This window comes from Serinus canaria, chromosome 4 (assembly GCF_022539315.1).
Source record: "Serinus canaria isolate serCan28SL12 chromosome 4, serCan2020, whole genome shotgun sequence".
NCBI classification, from domain to species: Eukaryota; Metazoa; Chordata; class Aves; order Passeriformes; family Fringillidae; genus Serinus; species Serinus canaria.
The window spans coordinates 2,171,310-2,196,075 of NC_066317.1; the positions used below are offsets into that span (position 1 = coordinate 2,171,310).

The 24,766-nt window shown below is 41.4% G+C and overlaps 1 protein-coding gene across 1 annotated transcript in view; it reads left to right on the top strand.

Annotated features, from left to right (window-relative positions):
* ANK2 (ankyrin 2) overlaps positions 1–24,766 on the top strand; it is a 148,757-nt gene that overhangs the window by 19,752 nt on the left and 104,239 nt on the right. Inside the window, 3 exon segments of the mRNA XM_050973712.1 lie at positions 11,755–11,856; positions 18,774–18,872; positions 19,389–19,487. Coding sequence (XP_050829669.1) covers positions 11,755–11,856; positions 18,774–18,872; positions 19,389–19,487 — 300 coding nt within the window.

Consider the following 24,766-nt stretch of genomic DNA (forward strand, 5'->3'; position numbering starts at 1 on the left):
GTCAGCTACCAGAAGGTTGAGGTATGTGAAGAGAGAACCCCATGGGTGAAATGAGACCTGCAATGAATGGGTGTTATCCAGTTATCCTGGTTTGCACAACTGCTAGGAATGATCCCCTATTGATCATGCTCCAAACTTGAAGTCAGTAGTTTACTTTTGAGCTGCTGCCCGCCCACTGCATGATATTGTTTTCTGTGTGCAATTGAGACAGAGCTGCACAGATCCTTGTGCAGATGAGGGTTATAGTGAGTGGGACCAGGCACAGGCAAGGGGGTCAATGGCGCTAATGTCAGCATTTGTGCAGCAAACCAGAAGACAATCATTAAGGTGTGAATGCTTGCATAGTATCTGTGGCAAATGAAGTGTCTCTTGTCTCTTCTTTCCCTGTATTTCTTACTCTGAGAAATTCACTAAGTGGTTATTTCATTCAAAATTGGCAGTGGAAGTATTGTGTGTCAAAACTTGTGGCAGCATAGGAAGATCAGTAAATGTTCAGTGTCAGTGTATCCAAATTTTCTGTTCTCTGCCGTTGATATATACTAGAATTGGGATGTCTGCCCTGGTGCTTTGCACGTGCCTCAATTACTGCAGTGCAGCACAGAAGCACAGGTGAGCTGAGTTTCTGGGCTCCTAGGGGAAGAGGAGATCCGAGGCACTCCCAGCAGCAGCTCACAAGGAGTTCTGCACTGTCCTGGAAATCTTTTGATGATGTATTGGCTTTCTGGTAGTACACTTTTTTGGCTGGATTTTTCTGAGCAGTTTTATGTTGTACTTCACTGACAACACAGCTGGACTTATTCTTCATAGAATCACAAAATGGTTTGGGTTGGAAGGGACCTTAAAGATCATCTAGTTCCAAACCCTCTGAAATAAAACTTTCTTCAAGCTAAAACGTGAAAGTAACCTACTTCTTAGGATACAGACAGATTTGGTTTTTTTTTCCTTCCACCAAGCAGTTTTTGGTTGAATTAACAAATAATCTCCAGTGTTTGGGATGGGAAACACGCAGTCAGGAGGAGGGCCAGTGGGATTCCTTGGGCTGTGGGGGAGGATGGGCCTGCTTCCATTGCCGAGGGTGGTTTCAGTGGGCATGAGAGGATCTCCCTGAATCTCTTAGCAAAGGTATGGAAGCCCCTGTGACACAAATAAGCGAGCTGAAACAGCTCTCCCGGCACGTCCAGCCTCTGAGCTGCCCTTCGGCATAAGGTCAGCCCTCAGAGGAGGCAGGAGGGAGCAGCATGTGATCTTTGAGGCTTCTTTTCCTTTTTATTTTTCTGGATACTTTTCATTCAGCCTACGCAGCTTTTCAGAGCAGGCAGAGATCAGGCACTTTGATAATGTCTTTGATGTGTTTGATCATAAGATCTTGGCTCTGTGACCCTGGTAGGGACTGGCCAAGTTGCTTTAGAATGTCTCTCTTGATTCAGGTTTACAGTGCTTGGGGGATACAAAAGAAAAGTCCTGTATTTCCCTAAGAGGGTTTGCAGTCTCTCATCATCCTTATGATTCCATACAAACAAAGTTAAAAGAAGAAGAGGTGTCTCTAAATTAGAAATGTCTGTAAAGCTTTGTTCTGCAGGGAGAAATTGTGTATCTATTTTTTTCCCCTGAAGAGGAATATGGTATCCAGCACAGTACCCCATTAGCTATTATAGATTTCCTCTGCCTTTATGTAACTCTATCCATGCTCCCTGTCTTGGCTTATTAGAAAGGGTTGCCACATCAAGCTGAATATGATGACTCCAGGAGCCTTGTAGCAGATATGAGGTTCAGAACGATTCAGCTAATATTCAGCCAACTCAGTTGGCAAAGTTGCTTTGCTAATCTAATCTTTTCTAACCTAAGAATCAAATGCAATCTGCTGCTTTAAAACCAGGTATTCCAGACTGCCTGGGACAGACTGCTCTGAGTTGCGTCTCAAGATTTTCCTACTGCAGCATTCATAGGAGTTTTTCATCCCTGCTTAAAGCAGTGGATTTGGCAAGGTGGACTTTAACATCATTGCTGCTTTTCTGCAGGTGAAGTCAGGTGAAACTGATTCCTCTCTCTGCTGGCCAGAGCTGAGTTGTTTAAGGTCTAGGCCTAGGATTACAAGATCGTTCCTTTTACCTCTCTGTACAAGCAAGATCTGTGTGATGAGTCTTGCTGAATTACCAACTGTGGTAATACCATTTGTTTCCATCTGTTTTAGCCCATCTCAAAGCAGCATGAAATGTTTTTTTCAGTTTTATGGAACCAGTACATTTGAATCAATGGGCGATCGGTTAATGGCGTTTGGGTGGGTAGAGCAGTTTGACCCTTGAGCACCGATGGTATTTACACACTCCTTTATTAGGAAATGTCACTTTGGCCATAGGGAATGAAAAATGGAGAGTGATAGGGTTATCTGTCAACAGTCTCTCATAAACTTCACTTACAGCCTGGATTTTTGGTAAGACTGGTTATTATCCTGCTAGATAAGGTTTGGAGTGGCATCCTAATTCCTTCTAGAGGTGTTCTAGCATTATTACCTTTGTTTAGGAACATCATCAGTAATGGAAACTTGCCATGGAAACCATTTCGATGGCTGCCAAGTTCTACAGTTGTTACCAACACCTCAGCATCTCAATATATGGTATCCAGAGGATCCTAAATATTTTTCCTTCCTTGAAAATTATTCAGTCTCCCTAGAGGAAATCTTGGTTCCATATCAATATTTAAGAGACTTCAGTAAATGCATGTGTCAACTAGGAGAACCAAGGCTAATCCTGGGGCTCTTCTGAAGGTATCCCAAATCCTTACCATTTCAGGATATGACTAAATGATTCTTTGTTTCAAATTTCAGCACAAGAGATGTTCCCATTAAACAACAGGATTATGCATTTCTGCTTTTTAGAGTAATGAAGAGATTTCTAGCTTTTAAGATTAATCAAACTAGAAGATCTTTGATTCTCAAAACCCAAATCCTGTGGGGTGCTTGGTTTGTTATTTTTCAGGGTGGTTTGTGGTTTTTTTCCTCTTTTTTTTTTTTAAATACAAAGATTGTTTCCCAGGTACATTTGAGAGTCTATTTTTTAGACTCGTGCCGATGATAATTCAGACACCCACACATTGTTTCCAAGCTGGCATTTATACCAGAAAGTTTGTTTTGGAGGAGATGAATAGCTCAGGGGAAGGACAGGGATTACACATGCCTGAAGTTCAGCTAGTGCTGATGCGCTGTCCCTTGTTAGAACCCTGATAACTGATGTTGCTTTATACTGTAAAATCAGCATGGATTAAAATAACATCTGTCATTTTGAGCACTGCCTTTGGAAGGGACATGCAGCTGAGGAAAAGACTTTTATTCCATTCTTTTCCATAGAAAACTATGCAGTTTTGCCTCAGTTCTCACAAATCCTTCATTGACACAGTACAATCAGCAGCCAGGCCAGTATGGCAAGTTAATGAACAGAGTGGGAGGACTCCTACAGAAGTCTGAGGCAGCTAAGGATCATAAAAGGTTTATAGAAGGCATTTGCTTCTTGGCTTAAGGAAGGGGTGATTTTACATTAGCTTTCTCTTCCTCTTCTCTTGCTACTATATTTGCCAGTGTTGGCCCAAATTCAGGAACGTGGCTAAGTGTGTATTTAAACCCTCCCTTTAGCAAATAATAAATCTGTTTAGTTTGCCATCAGTTAGACTTGAGGATGTGGTAAAAATTAAGCATAGTTTAAAGTGGTTTTCCAAAATATCCCTTTATTCTTCTCCTGGTTAAAAACAAAGCCAAACTGATCAGGCATTTGTGCATTCCAGCAGAGAGCAAAGAGTGGCTGGATGATATCCTGCAAGATATCATCTTTTGCCAACTCTTTTCACAGAGTTGGCAAAAGGGTCAAAGGTGTCAAAATCTAGCAAGCAGCTTAAAATTCAAGTAATTCCCTATGAATAACTGAGAATTTTCCTATCCATAACAAGACATGGAGTAGCTGAAGCCTGGCTTTTCCACTACTAAAAATTAGAAGTGTCTGTCAGCATTACTAATTGTTCAGTCGTGTCTGGAGCAATCTTGGAGCAGGGACTGGTGTTCAGGTAAGGCTGTTACCTGGGCAGTTTCCTCTTCTTCCTTATGTTGCTCAAAAATATGTTTGTTGGGATCATGTAGCAGCAATAAAAAATGTTCTTAATTTCAAATGCAGGTTTCTGAGAACAGTCTGATAAAAAGATATGAAACTGCCACAGAACTGCTTTATGCAAATCTTGAAGTCACCGGAAGTTGATGAATATATGTTGGACTTGTAATGCCTTTTTTATTTATAATGTGCATAAATCATAAATCACTTAACCTAGTTTTATTTTCTCAGCTTCTTTTTTTGCCATAGTTCTTTCCATCTCCAGTCATACCAATGAAAGTAATTTCTTGAGGATGCTCTAAATCTTGAATTGTGCTGCACGCAGTATCTCCTTTGGGTTGCAGCCTCTTTGTCTGACACAAGAAAGCTTTTACCAAGATGTATAATAAATGCAAACAGCATTACCCTTCCCACCTGCTCTGGCAATGCATGATTTGGGCTCCCACACATCCCTTAGCAGAGCTAATGAGACAATATCCATTCTCAGGAACGCAGCCTCTGCTGGAAGGAACCTGGTCAATGCTATCCCAGGTTTCTGGGTCAGGGAATAATTTTCTGTGTTTAAAAATATTTTGATTTGAAATCAAGGATTGTTTGCATCCTGGATCACATGCAGTGTATAGCACAAAAGCTTTCTCTCTTCATGTACCTATTTCCCCCGCTTGCTATTACAAAATATTTTTTTCTGAACATATCCACAGTCTTGGTGGCAAAGTGTGGGGTCACGTCCACAGTGTCTGCAACAGCGTGGTGAGGGCAACTCCAGCCATAGCTCCAGCTCAGTGCCAGAAAAAGTGGTGCCAGCTTTTCCATATCCTTCATGATGTTCTACAATTAATTTGCCTAAGTAGTCCAAGCACCTTTAATAATTCAGGTTCATAATATCTGCTTTAAAGAGTATTTTTATTTTTCTGATTTACGGCCATCAATATCAACCTAGGGAGACAGACCTTTGACATTTTAAAATGATTAATTACTAGATGCTATTAGCTCCATCTTGGCAGAGAATATTTAATTTGGTAGCAATCTCTTACCTCTGAAGCTTATCTTCCTCTTCACGTCTCACAAATCCTGGGATTCTTCTTATCTTAACAAATATTAGTTTATTTAGGGCCAGTTGTGTCTTTTTCCTGGATAAGAGCTTGCTCTAGATTGAGATAATGTTTGTTCAGTGAAAGCTACTAATTTAGAACTGTGGGATTTTGAGTTCAACTATTCATGAAAAAATATCATACAACCAAAGGTACACAGCAGGATGAATCTGATCTGAAATGCCTGTACGTGGCTGAATGGGAAAAGCTGAGTTATAAAAATTCCTGTTTTCATATTGAAATAAGAAAATTGGCCCCATTGTTCATCCAGGAATTTAGATACTGAAATTTCTTTAGGATCTGTGATTCAATCTTTCTTCATTGCTCCCAGTAAATGAATGGAATGAAAACATACATTTTTATGGGCAAAGGAAGTGGCTTGGAAAGCAAAGCACTGTTGTATTTCTTTTCTTTCAGAAGATGAATGTTATTTCCTTAAGGGCTGGGGAAATATGTGTCCATTATAGCTGTTATTATCTCATTTAAGTCATTTATCAGTGTTAGGTTACTGAGCCTGTGCTGTTGCAAGTGGAATATTTAGCTCTCATTATGGCATGTATATCAGAGCTGCAGGCTCAGACTCTGCTCTGGGGGTTTAATTAAAACCTAACATAATAAAAACCCTTTGCCTCTTTGCAGTCACTGCTCCATCTTCTAATGTGATGCCCTTTGGAGATCAGCAGCTCTTTCAGCTCAAAAAGAAATAAAATTCAGTGTACAGTAGGTAAAATGTGAGCCAGTGATAAACTTGCTGGCAAGCTTTACAGAAAGCATTCCATGAGGAAAAGCCTTATATTTGAATTCCCATCTTTTGCATCTGAATGCTGATAGGGAAGAAGATTCCTTAAAGGGCAAAAATCCGTATGTGAGGAGTGAGTTGGGGAATGGTAACACCTGGTCTGTGCCGCTTTTAGAGTTTCACCCAATTAAATGATGGCTGGTTGGAACAGATGGTTCCTGAAATCAGAGAATAGCCAGGCCAACTGGGATGAAATTCAGTGGTTGTCTCGAGGGTGAGAGCTTAAACTGACCCTTCAGACAGCAGGAAATAAAAAGAGAAAAATTATATATAAAACACATACCTGTTATTTTTTCCCTTTGCATCTTTAAGTACTGAATAGCATCATGAAAGCATGAAAATCTGAGTTTAGAAGGTGCAACTTTCCTTCTGCCATGAGCTGAATTCTCAACTCCAGGCATTCCCTGGATATATTAACATGATGAGCCAGCAGTCAGTTAGGAGTTTCTTAATGAGGAAGAGTTCACAAGCTATCAGCATTTTGCTAATTATAGAAACAGCTGTTGTACAAACAGTGCCTCACAACTCTGGAGTTGTTAAATGGCATTAACACTGTCACCTACCCCTGCCACATTGATTGATTGTGGCTTAATGCTGGCTTCACCTGCAGTGATAACACAGGATTCACTTGGACATCGAAGGTTTTTTAACCAATAATGATTTGAGTTTTTTGGTTTGTGTAAAGCAGGTGTTTCTCATGTCCTGATCAGGGACAATATCTGCAACAGTTACAGCTGAGTAAATTTTTCTCCATAAAATCAAAGCTGTGCATTCCCAAGTCCATGCTTGAAATGCCAGTCTGAAAGGGTTATTACCACTCAGATAAACATGGTAATATACAAACAAAACAATTAGTGTGTTTACACCTTAATTTAACTTATTTGAACATTAGGCTAGAGTTTTGAATTGTCTTTTTGTCAGCATTCCATTTACAAAGTGTATTTAGTAGGTGAGAAATGTTCATGGGCCTATAGTGCTGGACTGTCTTCTCTCACAGAGGTATTTCTGATTTTGGACAGCCCTGGGTCATTCAGCTTGCTTGGAGGGGAAAAACCCAAATCCAACCTGCAGGAATAGGTTTTCTACAGACACAATTTAAAAGAAATTTTTGGTGGGTATTGTTATGATGAAAGCTATCCTTTGAAAACTGAAGCCTTCTATTCCTCCAGTGTTTCTTTCTTATGCATGAAGCTGGTTTTCACTAGAAAATTTGAATATTTTATAGATTTGGTACAACATATGATTTCAATATTTATTTTTGCACTTCTCTGTAAAATGTCTTTGAGAAACAGGCTGTGTGCAATAAGTGATGTGGTACATAATGCAATAGGAAAGGCAGCTGGATGAGACAGAGCAAACCAGAAGGGAAGGTCTATTTGATTAAAATACTAGTCTCCATATATGATTTATTTACTGAGATTCCCTGAAACAAATGTTTTGAATTCAGGTTAAATTACAGCAATGTAATTAGCAAGAAAGAGGGAGAATCCACAGTCATATATTCATATAATCACTTGATCATTTCTTGTGTTTCCTTATGCAATATCTGACAGCTAGGTGGTTATAAAGTAATGTTTGTGTTCATGCTGTGGGTGTACGTTTATTGATGTTTTTCACGTTGTAGTTTATTTGTTCCTAGTGGTCTGACAATTCTTATTTATAGCTGGAATTACCTATCCTCAGTCAAAAGTTCATAAGAAGAGTTAAAAGATAGGGTCCAATAAAAAGGTCTACAAGGTCCAATAATATCAAATATTCCTCAAAAGTCATAGGTTTAGGAATGCACCTTCAGTGTGATCCGGTTCCACCTTCTGTCACAGGCAGGGACACCTTGCACTATCCCAGGCTGCTCCAAGCCCTGTCCAGCCTGGCTTTGCACTTTTCCAGGGATGGGGCAGGCACAGCTTCTCTGGGCAACCTCTGCCTGGGCCTCACCACGCTAACAATGTCTTCTGTTATCTAATATAAATTTACCTTTGTATCTATATTGTGTACTGGAATTGCATTGCAAATTTATTTTTAAAAGGATAAATTTAAAAATAATTTCTTTAAAAAAAAAAAGTAGTTAGTGAGGACTTGTCATGCTCTGTCACTGTGAGTGCATTGAGAGCAGCGCATTAGAACAAGCTGGCGAAATCCACAGGTGTTGATTTCAACCCATACCATAAAACACCACCTCAGTATTTTCTAATCCCTCACGCCATATTCTTGTATCCCGTTTATAAAGTATTGGTTTGACTGCCTGACCTTAGGGCCTGCATGTACGCAGCATGAGCCTTAATTCTGCCCGGCTGGGACTTTGCACATTAACATGTCGGCTTGGGGGCTTCCCAAATTACAGAGCCCTCGTGTTCTCGTGCTCACGTGCTGCTGCTTGAGGTGAGCTCTTCTCCTGTAAACCTTTCCTCACTGGTACAAAAGCAAAGTGTTTGCTTTCAGGCGTGATCTGCTTGTAAAACTGTGTAATTACAAACTCCCAAGAAAACGGCTCGGGGGTGCGCGCTTAGGAAGAGGAGATGTGAAAAATACCATATGGTGAGCGGGACTCCGGGCCTGTGTTTTTGTCTTCTTTCTGGTAAGGGAAGGGCCTTCCAGTGACAGATTGTTGACGGCTTTTCCTCACCAGTCACCAAACTATAAAGATGGATGTGGTGGTTTCTCTCAGTGAGAAGCACTGTGAGGGACCGTGAAGGGGCTCTGGGGCTGTGAGGGCCTTGAGGGGCCATGAGGCGCTCTGAAGGGCCATGGGTGTCTCTGACAGACTTGAAGAGGCTTTAGAAGGTCTGTGATGAACTGTGAGGGGCTCTGAGGATCTCTGAGGGGCCATGAGTGAGTGTGAGGGCCCGTGAGGGGTTCTAAAGGGCCGTGAGGGGTTGTGATGGACTGTGAGGGGCTCTGAGGGATTGTGAGGGTCTCTGAGGGACTTGGAGAGGCTCTAAAGGGCCACTTTGGACTGCGGCGGGTTCTGAGGGGCCGTGAGGGCCTCTAAGGGACCATGAGGGGCTCTGAGGGTCTCAGAGGGACTTTGGGAGGCTCTTAAAGGGCCACGATGGACTGTGAGGGGTTCTCAGGGACTGTGAGGTGCTGTAAGGGGCCATGAGGGATTCTGAGGGGCAGTGATGAGTTGTGAGGGATCATGAGGAGTTCTAAAGTGCCTCAAGGGGCTCTGGGAGACTTTGAGAGGTTCTAATGAGCCGTGCTGGACTGTGTGGGGCTCTGAGGGTGGGTGAGAGGCCATGAGGGTCTCTGAGGGACCGTGAGGGGCTGTGATGGACTTTGAGGGGTTCTAAAGTGCTGTGAGGGAATCTGAGGGGCTCTAAAGAGATGGTGAGGGGCTCTGAAGGGCCATGAGGGTCTCAGAGGGACTTGGGGAGGCTCTTAAAGCACCATGATGGACTGTGCGGAGTTCTGAGGGGACATGAGGGACTCTGGGGATCTGTGAGGGGCCGTGAGGGACCTTGAGAAGTTGTGAGGAGCTGTGAGGACTGCGAGGGGCTGTGTAACAAAATATTTCAAGAGATTATGGAATCCATTGGAAAAGTGGACAGATCCAGATGCGTTGTCTTTTGACATGGTAAGACTATAGGAAACTGCTGCTGCTGTTTACTGGGGGGGATTTTGTCAAAATGCATTTGAATTAGAAGTGTGCTAAAGTGAATTGATGCCTGAGACAGTAGTGCTGACAAAAATGCTTTTAAAAAACATTAAAAGAATGGGGCAAAGGACGAACTAATGACAACCTACTGAAAAATTAGATTTGGCCAACTGGGAAGGAAAATAGATCTGAGTACTCTCAATTTCTAAGTCTTCTAATCCTTGTAACATGTTGCTGAATATTTTCAATATTTTGTGGCCGGTCTCTTGCATTTGTATGGGAATTTATATATGAAGCATATGGACTGCTGAAATACTCTTTATGTAGACAAGAAGTTAATACTTTGCATTCTGATCATTATTCTGGTGTATGGAAAGTGTTTTGAAGTGACTTGAAGTGATGTACACTGCAGCAATTTGATTATGAGGTAATAAAATTATGAATCAAGGAAATGTGAATCTGCTTGGAAAGCATTGCTTGTGTCTTCTTAGCCAGAAACAAATGACATAGGGTTGTGTGGGCTTAGCTACAATCTGAACTCCCAGCAATAATGGAGATGTCAGCACTTAAAGCTTTTTGTGTTGTTCTGTGCGAAAGAAAAACAAGCAATGATTGGTTCATCCCTAAGAAGCCAAAGCTGTAGGTGGTAATTTGTTGCATCATTCTTTCTTAACTTTTAAAAAGTATAAAGCTGATGATTGTAGTTTTGCAATGGTAAATTATTGTCATAGTAGTGAAGCATGAAAAAATGCGAAGAAAGAAGGTAAAATGTTGGTATTATTGAGGGCAAAGCTTCTTTTATCAGCCAGAGTGTCCCAATTTACCCCTCATGCACTCAGATATTTGTTGTTGGGTAATGTTTTTACCAAGACACATGATTTTTTCCAAAGGTATTTAAATATTAAAACGTAGTTTGATGTCTTTATGAACATATCCTCATCCCAGGAAAGGATGTGCTCACAAAGTCATAATTTTCTCTTGGCATGTAGCAGAGTTGTAAGGAGGCTGATTTTGATGACATCCATCTGTTGCAGATTAAAATAAGCTGGAATCGGGGATTGTCAAGCGGGTGATAAGCAGGGTGACCGAAAAAATGCAGTGGAACGGATTGGGCAAGTGAAATAAGTGGCTGGAAGTGGGAGGGGTTTAGGATATTCTCATGATGCCGAGGAGCGAGTCCCAGCCCGAGGGAGGGCGGGCATCCCCTGCCTCTGAGCTCACAGCCCACAAACAGGCTCTGGTGCTCTTTTACCTGCCGCTCCCACTCACTCCCACTCGGCTGGGACCATTGTTTCTGTCCCAAACTCTTATTCTGGTGCTCGTGGCTTCCGTGGCCCGGCTCGGGGCTGTCTCCTGGTGTCGGGTGTCCGTTTAGCCAGTTTGCCCGTGCGGGGGAACATCCACCTCTGGGCTGGTTTCCAGCAGCCAGTGGAGGTTTTTTTGTTGCACACAAACAAGAGGGCTGAGGCGTTCCACACTCCATTGCTTAACTGTACGTTTCAACCTGGCTGAAAAATGCAAGCTTATTTTCATAGAATTTCTAAATCTTTTTTCTTTTTAATGAGATCCCGCAGTTTAGGGGTGGGAATGTTTACAGCATGATCCTGGATTGAGATACTCAGCCCTGAGTACTTCATCCGCTTTGTTCTGAGGTTAGCTACACGTGCGCTGCTGCCCACTTTGAGCACAGGTATCTAAAAATAATAGATCTAGATTTGTAAACAACATCTATACACATCTATAAACAACATGGAAAAATACATTAGTAATGCAGAAAATTATATATATAAAGAGATTATATATTTATATGTAATTCTCTAGAAAACTACAGTTAGCAAGTTGATGCATTTATGTTTCTCTTGTTGACAATATCAGTTACTATGATTTATGGTTGTTGGGTTTTTTGGGGGTTTTTTGTGGTTTTTTTTTTTTTGTTCTTGCTAAATTTTGAATGTCAGCAATTATTACTGTTTTGCTCACTCTGACAGGTCTGCAGTTCTTTTGTGCCATTATTGCCTAATTTAAATATGCTAATTAATGCAGATATAATTCAAACTCAGCTGTTTCACGGCTTTTTTCTTCTGCAGCATAAAATGTGGAAACCTTTCACCACTGATGAAGTTCTGTTCTGGTTCAAGCAGGGGCTAATTGGAGAATTTTTTTCTTCTCTTTTTGCAGTCTGACAGCAATGCAAGCTTTCTCCGAGCTGCCAGAGCTGGCAATTTGGACAAGGTAGTGGAATACCTGAAAAGTGGAATAGACATTAACACCTGTAATCAGGTAAGACATTTCATGGACACAAGCTTGCATGAGTGAATTGCAAGAAACCTGGGCACTGTAGAGATGTGATTTATCTCTTTATCCTGCTGGATGTGATGAGCTCAGCCCATGGATTTTCCTTAGCCATCCCACGTGAAGCCCCTGATCCCCTGTGAGCTCAGCTGTGGGAGTCTGAGGCTTCCCCTGTTGTTTTTGTGAGGTCTCAGGGGTAGGTAAGCCCTTGAGTGGATGTAGTTGTAGCTGGCCGGATAATTCATGCCCAAGTAGATGAACAGCTTGGCACTCACCTGCGCTGGCACTGCAGCTCTGGGTACTCTCAGATGGCTAAAGGGGTACCCATGGGCTTTCACCTTATTTCACAAAACTCAGTGTGTTTTTACCACTGGTCAGAAATATCTACAACATAACATAGAAGGTACTTAAATGTTGTGCTTAACATACCGTGCCCCCTTTCAAGGAAGTTATAACTGCTGTAAAAATACACTGTTAAAGTTTCTCCATTGATGTGACTGTAATGTGACACAATGTTTTGGCTTGGCTCTTTTGTAGCTCTGTCATATAAATCCAATTACTTTGGCTTCATAGCTTAGGGACCTACATTTGCAGCCTTAATTCTAGTGACTAGAACCATCAAGTTTAATAAGACTCTAACTGTGACTTAAATATGCAAGTAAGTGTCTGCATCAGTTCTGGGAAGTGTCTTGGCTTTCCAGTGAAATCTCTGCAGTTTCTTTGATGGGGAACTTGACAGCTCAGGCTTTATGGTGCCCTGCTTTCCCTTAACTCTTAGCCAGATTTGATCAGTGTGACCACTAACTGCAGAGTGGCTATGCCATTTGGAAGTAAAATCCCAGAATTGTGACCACTATTTCTTTTTTGGGGGACAAAAAGAGTAACTTGGAGAATCAGGAATGAAATAATCTAAAATACTTGGCGCTATCACCTTCCCTGCTGAAGGAAAGCTGGAGATGATTAAAGAAGGCATGTGTCAAATGGAAGCTGAGGCACAGGAGTGAGAGCAGATCTGTTGGCTGTGCCAAGGAATTTAATGATGAGGAGGATAAGAGCTGGGGCTTTTCATGTTCTGCTTATTGAAAACATACAGAAATGTTCTTGTCTTACTGTCTAGGAGAAAGTTTCCATTAAAAGACTTAGTGTCAAGGAAAACTTCCTGAGTTTTATGGGATCTGACCTGGCAAACTTCAAGTTGCCCAGTTAGGAGACAGTAAAGCCATATTCAAGTTCTTGTGTTCAAATAGATCCAGCAAGTTTTCCATCTTTATTATATGCACCAATATTAACAAAGAGATTCACCCCCAGGACAGAACATAGTTAATATGATAATTGCTTAGGAGCATTACAAGCTTTTTTCCCAGTCTTCAAATTCTCTTGCTGGTTATGGGAGGAATATGGCAAAAGCTGCTGCAGATTTATCCTCTGTGGAAAGTGCTTCCCACCTGCAGCTGGTGACAAAGCTCCACTTGTACCATGTAGGTGAGATCAAAGCTTTCACCATCCACTGAGCACGACCGAGCACTTCAGCTTCTGGCAGACTCCAATTCTGGTGCCATGTAAAATTGCTTCCAGAGGTTTTTGTAACTAAGACCCTCAGTGCTTCCAGGATTAAGCATCACTGGTGTATTGTAAATTTTATTGGGAGTGGGAGCAGACTCCCTCTGCTAGAGGTCAGGGAATATTGAGTAAGCCATGGCAGCCTTAAAGTTATTCCTCCTCCTTTGTTTCCTCCGCAGGGTTTGGCAGGGGTGTCCACGTCATTGTGCTCCAGCTGTCTAAGGGGAGAAGCAAACACAGTCTGTGCAAAATGCAGGGGTGTATTTTATTTTTAACAGTGAGATATCTCAAGGCTCTTGTTAAAATGGAGCTTTGTATGTGCAGGGTATTTTTCCTCAGTAAAATGCTATTTTTAGATTAGATCTCATATGAGAAAACCATACATAATGTTAAATATAAGCTTTCCTGAATGGAGAGAACACCAGGAGATTCTTTCTTCAGTTTCAATGTTTTTTCTCACATCCTGAGTTTTCAGAGTGGTAGATCTTTAAAGATAATCAAAGTATTTTCTCAGTGTAACTGTTGCCAAAATATGATGGAGCTTAATGTTTCTGGATATACTGAACACAAAGTAGTTAATAAAACAATTATATAGTTAACACTTAGACATTACTTAAATATGCTTTGTAGAATGCTGCCATCATAACAAGTTCATTTATTTTAGTATTGCCTACTTTAATCTGAAATCAAGCACAGTCATCTTTTCTGAAAATCATAAATCAACTCTGTTTATTTCTGGAGAGAGTTAAAAATGTTAGGGGACAAAATTCCCCAGTTTTATGAGGAGTCTGTTGAAAAAATCCAATTCCTGGTATTTTATACGACGGATAACCAATAGTATTTGCAAATATCTGTTTCCTTTAAACCTGCCTTCCTATACTACAAATGTATTTTTTTAGGATGTAGTTACTGTTTCTAGTTAATGTAGCAAGAGAAAGCAACTTGCTCCTGCCTCATGTACAAAATGTTGCTTGGCAAAACAAATGTTGCACTGAGCATTTGTGCAGCCCAAGGTTCCAGCAGGAGTTGGACCCCGGGCTCTGACTGTTCTGGGAGCTCATCAGTGCCTGCTGGTTTTTGAAACTGAACTGGGGATCCAAAGGCAACATCAAGTAAAGTTTCTCCATCTAGTCCTGGGAAACCTGTCAGTTTTCAGGGTGATGTCTTGCAAGGAAAAATGTGATGGCTGTTGGGCATTTGCTTTGAACAAGTCTTCTGTGCTCCTCTGTGAAGTCTAATGCCTTGAGCAGATCAGGGATCAAGTATGAGGTAGTTTTGGGGGCCTCCTGCTCCAAGGCTTTTTGAGTCTCTGTCAGCTTGGCTTTTGCTCTTGTTTTGTTGGCTTCCTTTTAATTCAGCTGGTCTCTATTCCTTGGGTGACAGAGAGGCAGAGCACAGCTGGTAATTACTCCCTCTCCTCCTTCCTTCCCTCCTCCCTCCTTCCAACTGGAAAGGCACTGCCTCTCCCAGCAGTGCCAGCTATGGTTTGAAGGAGCACCGTAGCATAATGAGGTCAGCAGCGCCACATTTGATGTCACTCCATAGGTTAATTCAGTTCCTTGACTTCCTAGACTATAATGCAACATAAAGGAAGAATTTTCATCAACTGATAATGTTTTTCTTTGTTTTTTTCCCCACCGTCCCCTTAATTTCTTTGTGATATTTTTAGGAAGAACTTCCACAAACATTTGGACTTCAGAAAGCCATGCCCAGCTCTCTAATGTACCCTTTCCCAAATCTCGCTTGAAAAGAGGTTGCCCCATGCACATTTTACTTCTCTGAGAGATTTATTCAGAGGAGAGACTTTGCAGAGCTGTCTATTAAAGAGAGAAAAGTATCTGAGTTTAACAAAGACCGTGGTACTTCTTTCTAGTTTCCGTCTCTGCTGGCAAAAAGAGTCAGCACCACCATACAGTGTTAGTCACAAAAGCTTTTTAATTTTCATTGTGTTTTGAAGTTATGCTTTGCCATTGGGCTGTTATCATGGAACCTTTTCTCCACTTTCCTCAAACACTTTCTTTGCCCCATTTCTACATTTTAAGTTCTTTATCATCCTCACTGATTCTCACCAGCAGAAGGTCACTTGAGCTTTCTAGGACTGCCGGGTTATTGTCTGTACCTGTCAGAGATGAGCTTAGAAGGAAGGGTGTAAAAGCCCACAGAGCACTGATTTGGCTGATTTAAAATGTCCTTTGAACTACAGGCTGATCTGATGCTCTGCCAAGATATAGGTTTTCCATGGTGTCAGTTTGCTTTGGCACAGTAGGGTTAGGTGGGAATGGGAGAAGCTATTGGATCTGGGTGATGTCCCAGAAGGAATAAACGCCACAGCAGGATTGGTGCTGAACCAGGCAGTGATGAAAGAGCTTCCATTGCATGAGGACTGCTCTGTGAGGCAACTGAATACGAAGGCAGAGGTAGCAGGGAAATTTTGGGGGTGATTTCCAGACAAGAGCAGTGTCAGTGTCTGTCTCAGGGGGAATAAGTGTAGGCTGGTGATTTTTAGGATGTCCAAGAAACCCCTGGGGTTTTCCAGTGCAGTGAAAATACCAAGGGTGGCACTGCAGGAAATGCTGTGAGAAGTCAGTGGTACATGTACATTTGTAGCACTCCATGGGACAGAAAGCATTGATGTCTCTGCCTTGGTGGTGGAGGAGAAAGGAAATTGAGGGAATCAGGCACTGCGGGGAAACACTTGTAAAGAACCACCAGCTTGGAAAGCTTAGTATTAGGTTATTTTATGGGAGTTAATATCAGCAAGGAGTCTCCAAAAGAATGGCAGTTATGGCATATGCAGGCTTTGTCCTTGTGTGGCACACTTTTGCTTAGCAGACAACTAATTTCACCCCTCCCCAACTTTTTGGTGGGCAGGGGAGAGAAAAAGGGATGTGTCAGAAACCTTTGTTGTTCTGAACTACAAAAATCCAGTTGACAGGAACGGAGGAGTTGCATTGATTAAATCTGAGATTCCATCATCAGAAGTAGCAGGGATCAGCCACGTGGGCTGGAAAATAATTGCAGCGTTGGTTCTGATTACGGAGAAAGAGAACAAAAGTTGCTTTAAGGCTTTGGTTGTGCTGGCCCTCAGCATTTAAAGTGCAGGGCTTGCTACTGCTTACCCCAGCTTGCTTCATTTAAGGAATTATGGAATTTGAATGCCTATAGTTCTAAGCTGGAGCTTGTTCCTGTAAGCTTTTTACTGGACCTCAACTATTCTTTTTGCTCATGTTTTAATGCATTAAAAGAAGTCCTGTAATGTGAAGAAACTCAGTGGTTGCAGCAATATCAGCTTTCAGGTGCTTAATATGACATCAACAGATATGTGGCTCAGAAGTAGGAATACAAGTGTTTTCAGAGATTAAGCACTGGGACAAGCCTTGCTCTCTCCATATTTTGGCACATGGTAAACCAAAACGGAGGCTCATCCTCACCTTTTTGCATTCAGAGGCATTTATGGGCCATGAATTTTGCAGTTTCTCTGCTGTTTGTTCCTGAAGAGCCAAGAAGGTTAATAACATGTTGTAGCAGTACATCAGCTGTGTACACTGTGAGGAGGACAAGCTGCCCTTCAGATTCCCATGGAAAGAGTTGATGATAGAATCTGTGAGATCAGATACAGAACAGGTCTTTGTTCTTAAACAGTGAGGAGAACACTGTGTTTCCCCACAAAATACTAGCTCAAAGCTCTCAGCCACTGTAGGTAGTAATTATGGTTGGTTGATACTCAGCTGAGATTAAAAACCAAGAAAGATCAGAGTTTTCTGAAACGTGTTCAGCCTGCAAAATATTCCCTGACATGAGCAATATTCCTCATCCTGGTGATTATAGTCAACCTCACTGCATATTTTTGGCTAAGGATTTATCCTTGACCAGGGCATGGCACTACTGCTACCCCTGGGCACTGCAGCTCCATAATAAGAGTGTTTCCTCTGGAATAAGGATGTTCTGGTTGCTGTAGCTTTTCCCACATAATGGGGATTGAAGCCACTTTTCTCTCTACCAGGCTGCAGGAGGGTGTTCCTCTGCTTTTGGCAGCCTGGGACCATGGCCTTCCTTTAGTTCCTTTGCTTTTCTCATAGTTCCACTCCTGTGCTGCTTACATGGATGTGGAATCAAATGGAGTTAGTGCTGAAATGTGTTTGCATTGCTGTGTCTGAAGCCATTGGACAAAATCCCATCAAATACCTCCTGTGAAGTGCTAAGTGCTTTAAAATCCCACTGGAAATTACAGGCTCCAGCTGCCTCTGTGAATGGACAAATAAAGGCCTGAAAGTTGCCTGTTTATTTCACAGCTGGAATGACTCTGAACTGCTCAGAGACAAGCAAAGTGATAAAAATTCCACAGTGCTGAATTTGCTGCTGGTTACTCAAACACCTGAGTATTGCTCCTGATGCCTGCAATATGGAAACCAGGAGAGTGCTGGAGGGAATGGCAGTATTTGTTGCTGTCACCTGTCTGATGTAGCATGAAAAATACCTTAGGATTGTAAAAAAAAGGTTGGCTATTCATCTACAATAGACTGTAATGTAATTTTTTTACTTGGGTGGAAGGGGGATACTAGGAAGAAGGAGATGAAGTTTCCATGGCAGGAATTTATATGAGATAAAGTATCCTGTTCCTGTTGAATGTGGAGAGGATTAGATGCTGACTTTCTTAGGTTATCTTTTCATCAATCCTCACTTTTATTTAGTTAATTTTCTTTTCCTTTTTGAAATTAGAAAACCTCAAAGTTTAGTGAAGACTTGCTCATCAGACAGCAGCAGAAGTGCCAGATCAAGGATCATTTTGCAAGTCAAAGTGATCAACGGCCATTTTGGCCTATTTGTGCTTTTGGGTTTCTATTTGATACCAGTTATCCCAGAGGAGATACCAGGGCTCAGGGTGCTTACAGCAGCATGGAGTAACTCTGATGGAGTAGAGACATCCTGTGTAAATTTAGCTGAGTCCTGTGATTTCTCAGTATTGATAAAATCTCAGCAGGGCTGGTTAAGGTTACAGCAAAGTGAGGCAGAAAAACACTCAAGGTTTGAAATACTGGGCTCCATGGAGATGCCCAAGGTAATAGTCTGTGGTAATGGGAAGTTATTAGAAAATAAGGAATCTTTTTTTGATACTCACATAATGCAGTTTGGTTTGATGTATTTGTTACTATGAGAAAAATGTCCTGGGAGAATTTAGTCCCACAGAGCCTCAGCTTAAATAGCCTTGCCCAAAGTATCTGACTTATGCAGACAGTCAGCTAAGAGATGTAATAGCATGCCAGCTCCTAATCTTCTCCTGATCCCAGGGCGAGGTAGGAATGTCTATCTGATATTTGTAATGCATCTGGCCCTTGTGCTTGCAGAATGGGCTCAATGCTCTGCACCTGGCAGCCAAGGAGGGCCACGTGGGACTGGTACAGGAGTTGCTGGAAAGAGGCTCGGCTGTGGATTCTGCCACTAAGGTAATTGATGCATGTCTTTAAGTTTATCCAATACATATGGCAAATACAGACAAACCCCCCAAAAGTACAAAATAAGAGAATAATATAAATACCACACTGATATTTCAACTGTTATTTCTGTTGGGGCCTGGGAGTTGCCTTGCTCAAGCTCATTGGTAGGAAATGAAGAGGACGAGACTATTTGTAGTGTAATACAGAGGAACCATTATACGTTTTTAGCAATACCAGATTTTCCTTATTTCCAGTGACAGGTCCTCCTTATTTTAAGGAGAATTAGCATAGCTCCAAGCAGTTGATTTTTTCAAATCTGTGAAAATGAGTAATTGACTTTATAATATCCAGGGTCTTTTTACCCATGGGCACAATTGAAAAAGCACCTGTGGGATAAATTGTTTTCCCTTTAGCCTTTCCACAGCCAGGCACATGCATGTGAATGCTATTTAAAAAAACCTGCTGATTGAAATGATTCCTGAAAGAAGGTAATAATAACTTGCATTTTCCCCCTCCCTCTAACAGAAAGGGAATACAGCCCTGCACATTGCCTCCTTAGCAGGACAAGCTGAAGTTGTCAAAGTTCTGGTGAAGGAGGGAGCCAATATCAATGCACAATCTCAGGTATGTGCTCTTTTCCCTTCTCGCTTCTAGAAGTTATTTGGTGAGCTCTTGTAAGATCTGAGATATTACACGCTGCTTTTAAACATCCAAGCTTGACAAATCAAGCAAATTGAGGCATTCTCTCACAGGCAGAATAAAAGCAAATACTGAATTGAAGTCATTATGTACTTATTGTGTGATACGGGAACTCCTGTTGTTGGTGACAGAAAAATTTCTGCCACAATTTCTGGAAGAAAGCTAGGAATTACTAGAAGATGCCAAAGGGTATAAATATTTGAGTGGAATTTGGTGAGCAATAACGAAGAAGATAATTTCTCAAGGGCTTGATTTTTATCATTGCTTTTTATGGTTACTTTTTGGCTAAAAGTTTGCAGATAACTTACTCCAGGCTTCTGAATTCCTTCCATATCATAAAGAATTTCAATCAAAAGTTTGTGATGTACATTTGAATGGGGAAAAATCCTCTTGTCCTGGTAGGAAAACCAACTGTAAAAACTGCCCTCTTATTTCCACTGACATGAAACTGGTCTGCTATTCCAAAACACTCCAGAGGACAGGGTGGGGTTCCTTACTTAGGATTTCCTTTGATTAGGAATAAGAACCATTTTCATTATTCATCAAATGAATAATTTGATTAATGTTCGTAAATGCTGCCATAATTATACCAACTGTCTGTAGCTAAGGGGCTGAACAGGTGATATACATGATAAAGAAACTGCATCTTTCTGAAGCACTTGGCTGGTGACATCCTCAAAAATAAAAAAATATTTCCTAGCACTAGCTCCCCACCTTGCTTGCCCAGACCTGGGAAGGTGGGACCTGGAGGGTTTCCAGTTGTTGGATGTTATAAATTCACCATGGACAGGGTAAGGTAAGTGGAGAGCAGGAGATGAATAAACTGCTTTACAGAATGAATGTCTGTCTGTTCCTTTAGCACATTTTAAGACAAGAGAAAGAAACCAAAAAAACCTTTAAGTTGCCTGACTCCAAGATTTTAAAAATATTTTCTGTATTATGCTTTTTGCCTCAAAATGATGGAACAGCTCTCTTGGGACAGCTGATGGTCAGTTGCTCCCCATGCTCTGTTCCTGTTAAAGATGAGAAATGTAGTTCCTTTGTTCAAAAATTTAGCAAACTCCTTTCATAATGAACAAGCTGGATGATTTCTTCATATATTTATCAGCCTTTTTATGTGTATTAGAAGATAAAGTCTTTAATGTTTTGAGCATGGTAAGAGAAATAATAGTTAGAAATAATACTTTCATGCAGCACTATTCCTCAAAAAGTCTTCCCAAAAAGCTTTTACTTATGAAAAAATAAATGTGGTTTTCTAAATTAAAAAAAAGAAAATCCAGTTAGAACTGGAGAATGTGTTTATGGGTATTACTTTTTGTAGTATTCCAGTTTTTGAGACGTTTATTGTTAGCACTGGGTGGTTTGTGTAGTGTACACAGAGCTGTTACAGGCATTTGCCACTTGACTTAATTGAGTTAATCTGATGGAGGACATTTTCCCCACTACTGCTCACTGGTTCCCTCCAGGCAGGATGGATTGGAACTGCTGGGTTACAGATGTCCTGCCTTTGTGCCTTCTTGTCTTAATTAAACAAGTCCTGTTGACTTGACTGGGAGCAGGAGTCCTTAATGTGGTGTCACCCAGCTTTGGGGCCTTGGGGTTGTGTCTTTCTGTCCTGCTGTGCTTTCCCAGAAGAGGTGGATAACGTGGGTAATAGCTGCTTCAGGCAGGTGTTCAGAGGCTCTTGTTGCCACTGCCAAAGGAAACATTCCAGTGGAAGGTGTCCCTTAATTACCAAGTAACTCTTTAATGCTCCATGAATGGAATGAAGCTGATGAATGCTGCCTTTCTGCTCAAGCTTGCATTGATGTGTCAAGAATCACGTGTCATAGGAAATGAATGTTACAGAGGAAAAAACAGAAACTCTACAATTAATAAAGAATAGACATGTGGTCTATGATAACAGATGAAGCCAGCTTCAAATACACCTAACTACAGCTGGTCAAAAAAGAAAAATATCACGTTAGATAGGAAAAGAGGAAAAAGAAGGACTGAACAGAATGTGCTTGAGTTCTTAAAAACTCAGGTTTTCTTGCCTAGAAAGATGTCACTGATGAAAAAAAGGTGAAGAAAAATATATCGAGAAATAGCTCAATTGAGAAAGTGAGAAATTAACAGAAATAGACATTATAGGTAAAATGGAACACAAAAGTCAGAAATTATAATTGAAATGCTCAACTTCTAATTTTTATATTTTCCCTCAATTCCATTTTCGAAAATAGGCGCCCTGTTGTCACCCTCAAATCTTTTAGCAACAGTTGTTGCTCTTGAGGGTACACTGCATCTTCCCCTTGCTATCTCTATTATTTCACACTTTATATTTTTGAGGCTCCTGTGAAATGCCCTTTGCTGGTAGTGATTTAGTGCCAGCAGAGTTTCTCTGGTTGCAGCATCACCTCCTCTTTAAAGAATTCAGTATCTGTCAAAGCCATTCTCATTTTCACTGGTGACAATTTCCCATAGTGACAAAATTTCTTCTTTGATGGTAGATAAAGGAGTAGTTGCAACTTGAGCTTGTTCAGTTTGTTGTTTTTCCTTTTGTTTCCTTGATTAAATGGCATAAAAACACTGGCCTTCCTCAAAACTTACAAGCAATGACATCTGAAACACCACACTCATTTTCCAGTTCCTTGCAACAGCAAAATAACAGAATTATCTTAGGAAATGCTATTAAACCCACTGAAACCACTGGGTTTACAAACCCCATCTGTGCTATCTGAGGCTGTTAAGCATTCTGGGCTCTGATTTTATAGATTTCTGGTTTCTATTAGATTACTTTGCTTTGCCCTTCAGCTTTATGTTGGCCTTCAGAGATGTTATTTTGTTCATCTTCCTCTTTTAAAAACTCTGTTCCTTTTGAGCTAACATGTCATCACTGCTATTTTTAGACTAGTAATTTCTATTTTGATACGAAGCCTAATTGCACAGTGATTACTAATTGAGTGACTCCACTTGCAGTTTCGTGCGTGCCATTTGAGAGCTCACATCTTCCTGGAGCATCTTTCAGGCAAAGCCTGGGACGAGGGCACACCCACAATGGCTAAAATCTACAAGATGCTGCTCTTTTCTGGCATATTGCCACCCAGAACTGGACAAGTGTGGAATTTTTTGGCTCAGTTAGAAGTGCCTTTTGCTACAAATATTAATTAGTAAATATATTTATATAATGAGTATCTATAAGCTCCTGTGGTTGACTCCACACATAGTTCAGTGAGCAGATCTAGACAGGTATCAACAGGTGAAAACTTGATTTTTGCAAGCTCTCTCCTTGATTTGACCATTATTTTGGTCCTGTGTAGATCTGACCAGGCTGCACTTGCTGATAATACACAGGGATGGTTTGAAGGAGAGCCCAGAGTAGGTAACAGATCCACCCGAGTGTTCCAGGCTGTTCCTTTGAGCTTTGTGCTTCTTTGCAGAGCAGATCAGGGTCTATTCCATGGATTGATCAATGCCATATATGCTGAACTACGTATTCACTTAGGTGGGTCATCCTCTAGGTACTTAGGAATTTCAGTGGGACATTCAGGCAAAGTCTTCAGGAAGCACTGGAATGTTCCATCAGGCAGACTCATGGAAGTGGAATTGGCCACTCACTTCTGTCACATCCACCCACACCCATTCCCCCATCACACACCTTCACTGAGCCCAGTGTTACCCTTGTTCCACTGCTGCATTATCCCTTCACCCCAAACCTAGTCCTAGCTGTTGCTCGTGCATTAGAAAAGTAACTATTTTTTGTGCTCTTCCTCTACATCTCAAAATGAGATCTACATTTTGGCATATTAGGAATTCTTACATGAGTTCTAGAATTTTTTCCGGGTGGAAGAAATATCACCAGATTTAGTCAGTCCAACCCTTTGCTTTGATAAATCGCTCTTTGTTCCTGTTGCTTTCTCTTGAAATCATCCTGGATCATTTGACTCATGTAGAGGCGTAAGGGATGTCCTAACACTGGAAATCATCCTTCCAAATGTGCTGATAGCCTGACTGCAGCAATCCTCATAACTGAGTGTACTTGTAGACTGTCCCTGCAGCAGTGATGCTGAGCTGTCCTGACCATGCCTTCCTTAGGGAATGGGTCCATCCTGACATTCTTCCATCCCAGACAAGGTGAAGAAAAGCCACCTGTAGAGACTTGCACCTCCCAGGATGAGGCGCTTTGACAAATGCCAAGTGATTGATGTGGAGGTACAAAGCTGAAAAGTAGAAGGCAAAATGAGGAAATACCATCTGCTCCTGTTTGGGAACTGTATGGGAACTGTCACCCCTGGAGCTGCCTGAGAAAGAAGTGATTCCCTTCAGTGTTAACATTCCTGCCAGAGTTTACAAGGGAATATGTTCCCCATTAGTGCAGGTTATGTGTTGACCACTGTTTTGTATTGGGGCCCTCATGAAAGGAGGAGGGGCTACCTTTTAATCATCAGATTATTTAAAGTGACCCAGATACAGAGAGCAAGGATTAGATAAATCAGTCCTCCCCCAAGCTGATTTTGTTATTTAAAAGCCCTCCGGTTTCCTTTCCTCGACATCCTGCTCTAAGCGCATTGGCAACACATTAGCCAAGAAATATTGTTGCTTAAGTTTGCCCCTGTTATGGCCACCTCTTCCTAGGTCAAGATACACGAGAGGCTGTTGTGACTGCTCAAGCTCTTATCCAGACTTCTTATCAGATGGAAGCAATCCTTAGAGCAGCACATTGCCAGCCCTGATGCGTGCTCCCAAAAGGAGCTCTGAGGGCTCTGTGAGCATCCACATTCTGTGTTACTACAAAAGCAAAGGGGATATTTAGGTGATTGTCAGAGAAGTGATCAGCTTGGCTCTGTCAGGATGCCCTAGGATTTGCTTTACCAGGGATTGCTCCCCTCATGGGTTGTGAGGATAATCTAACCTTTGGAATGGAGCACATTTTGCAGAGCATTTGCTTCTCCATTATGACAAAAGGTTTTAATTCCACCAACTGAGCTTTCTGCTTTTATATCAATATATTTAGAGAGGCAGATTTTTAGCTGCTGTGTATCAAGAGGAGTCATTTAGCCACAGCTGGTCATGGCAAATGTAATAAGGGGGCAAGGCTATTATTTTTTCACTGGAGGGGAAAAAAAGGGAAGAAATGCCTTCTGGAGGAGGATTACATGGATTTTGAGAGATGTAAACAAAAGTAATACATTAGGAAGAATGAAAAAACCCAACTATTTCAACAA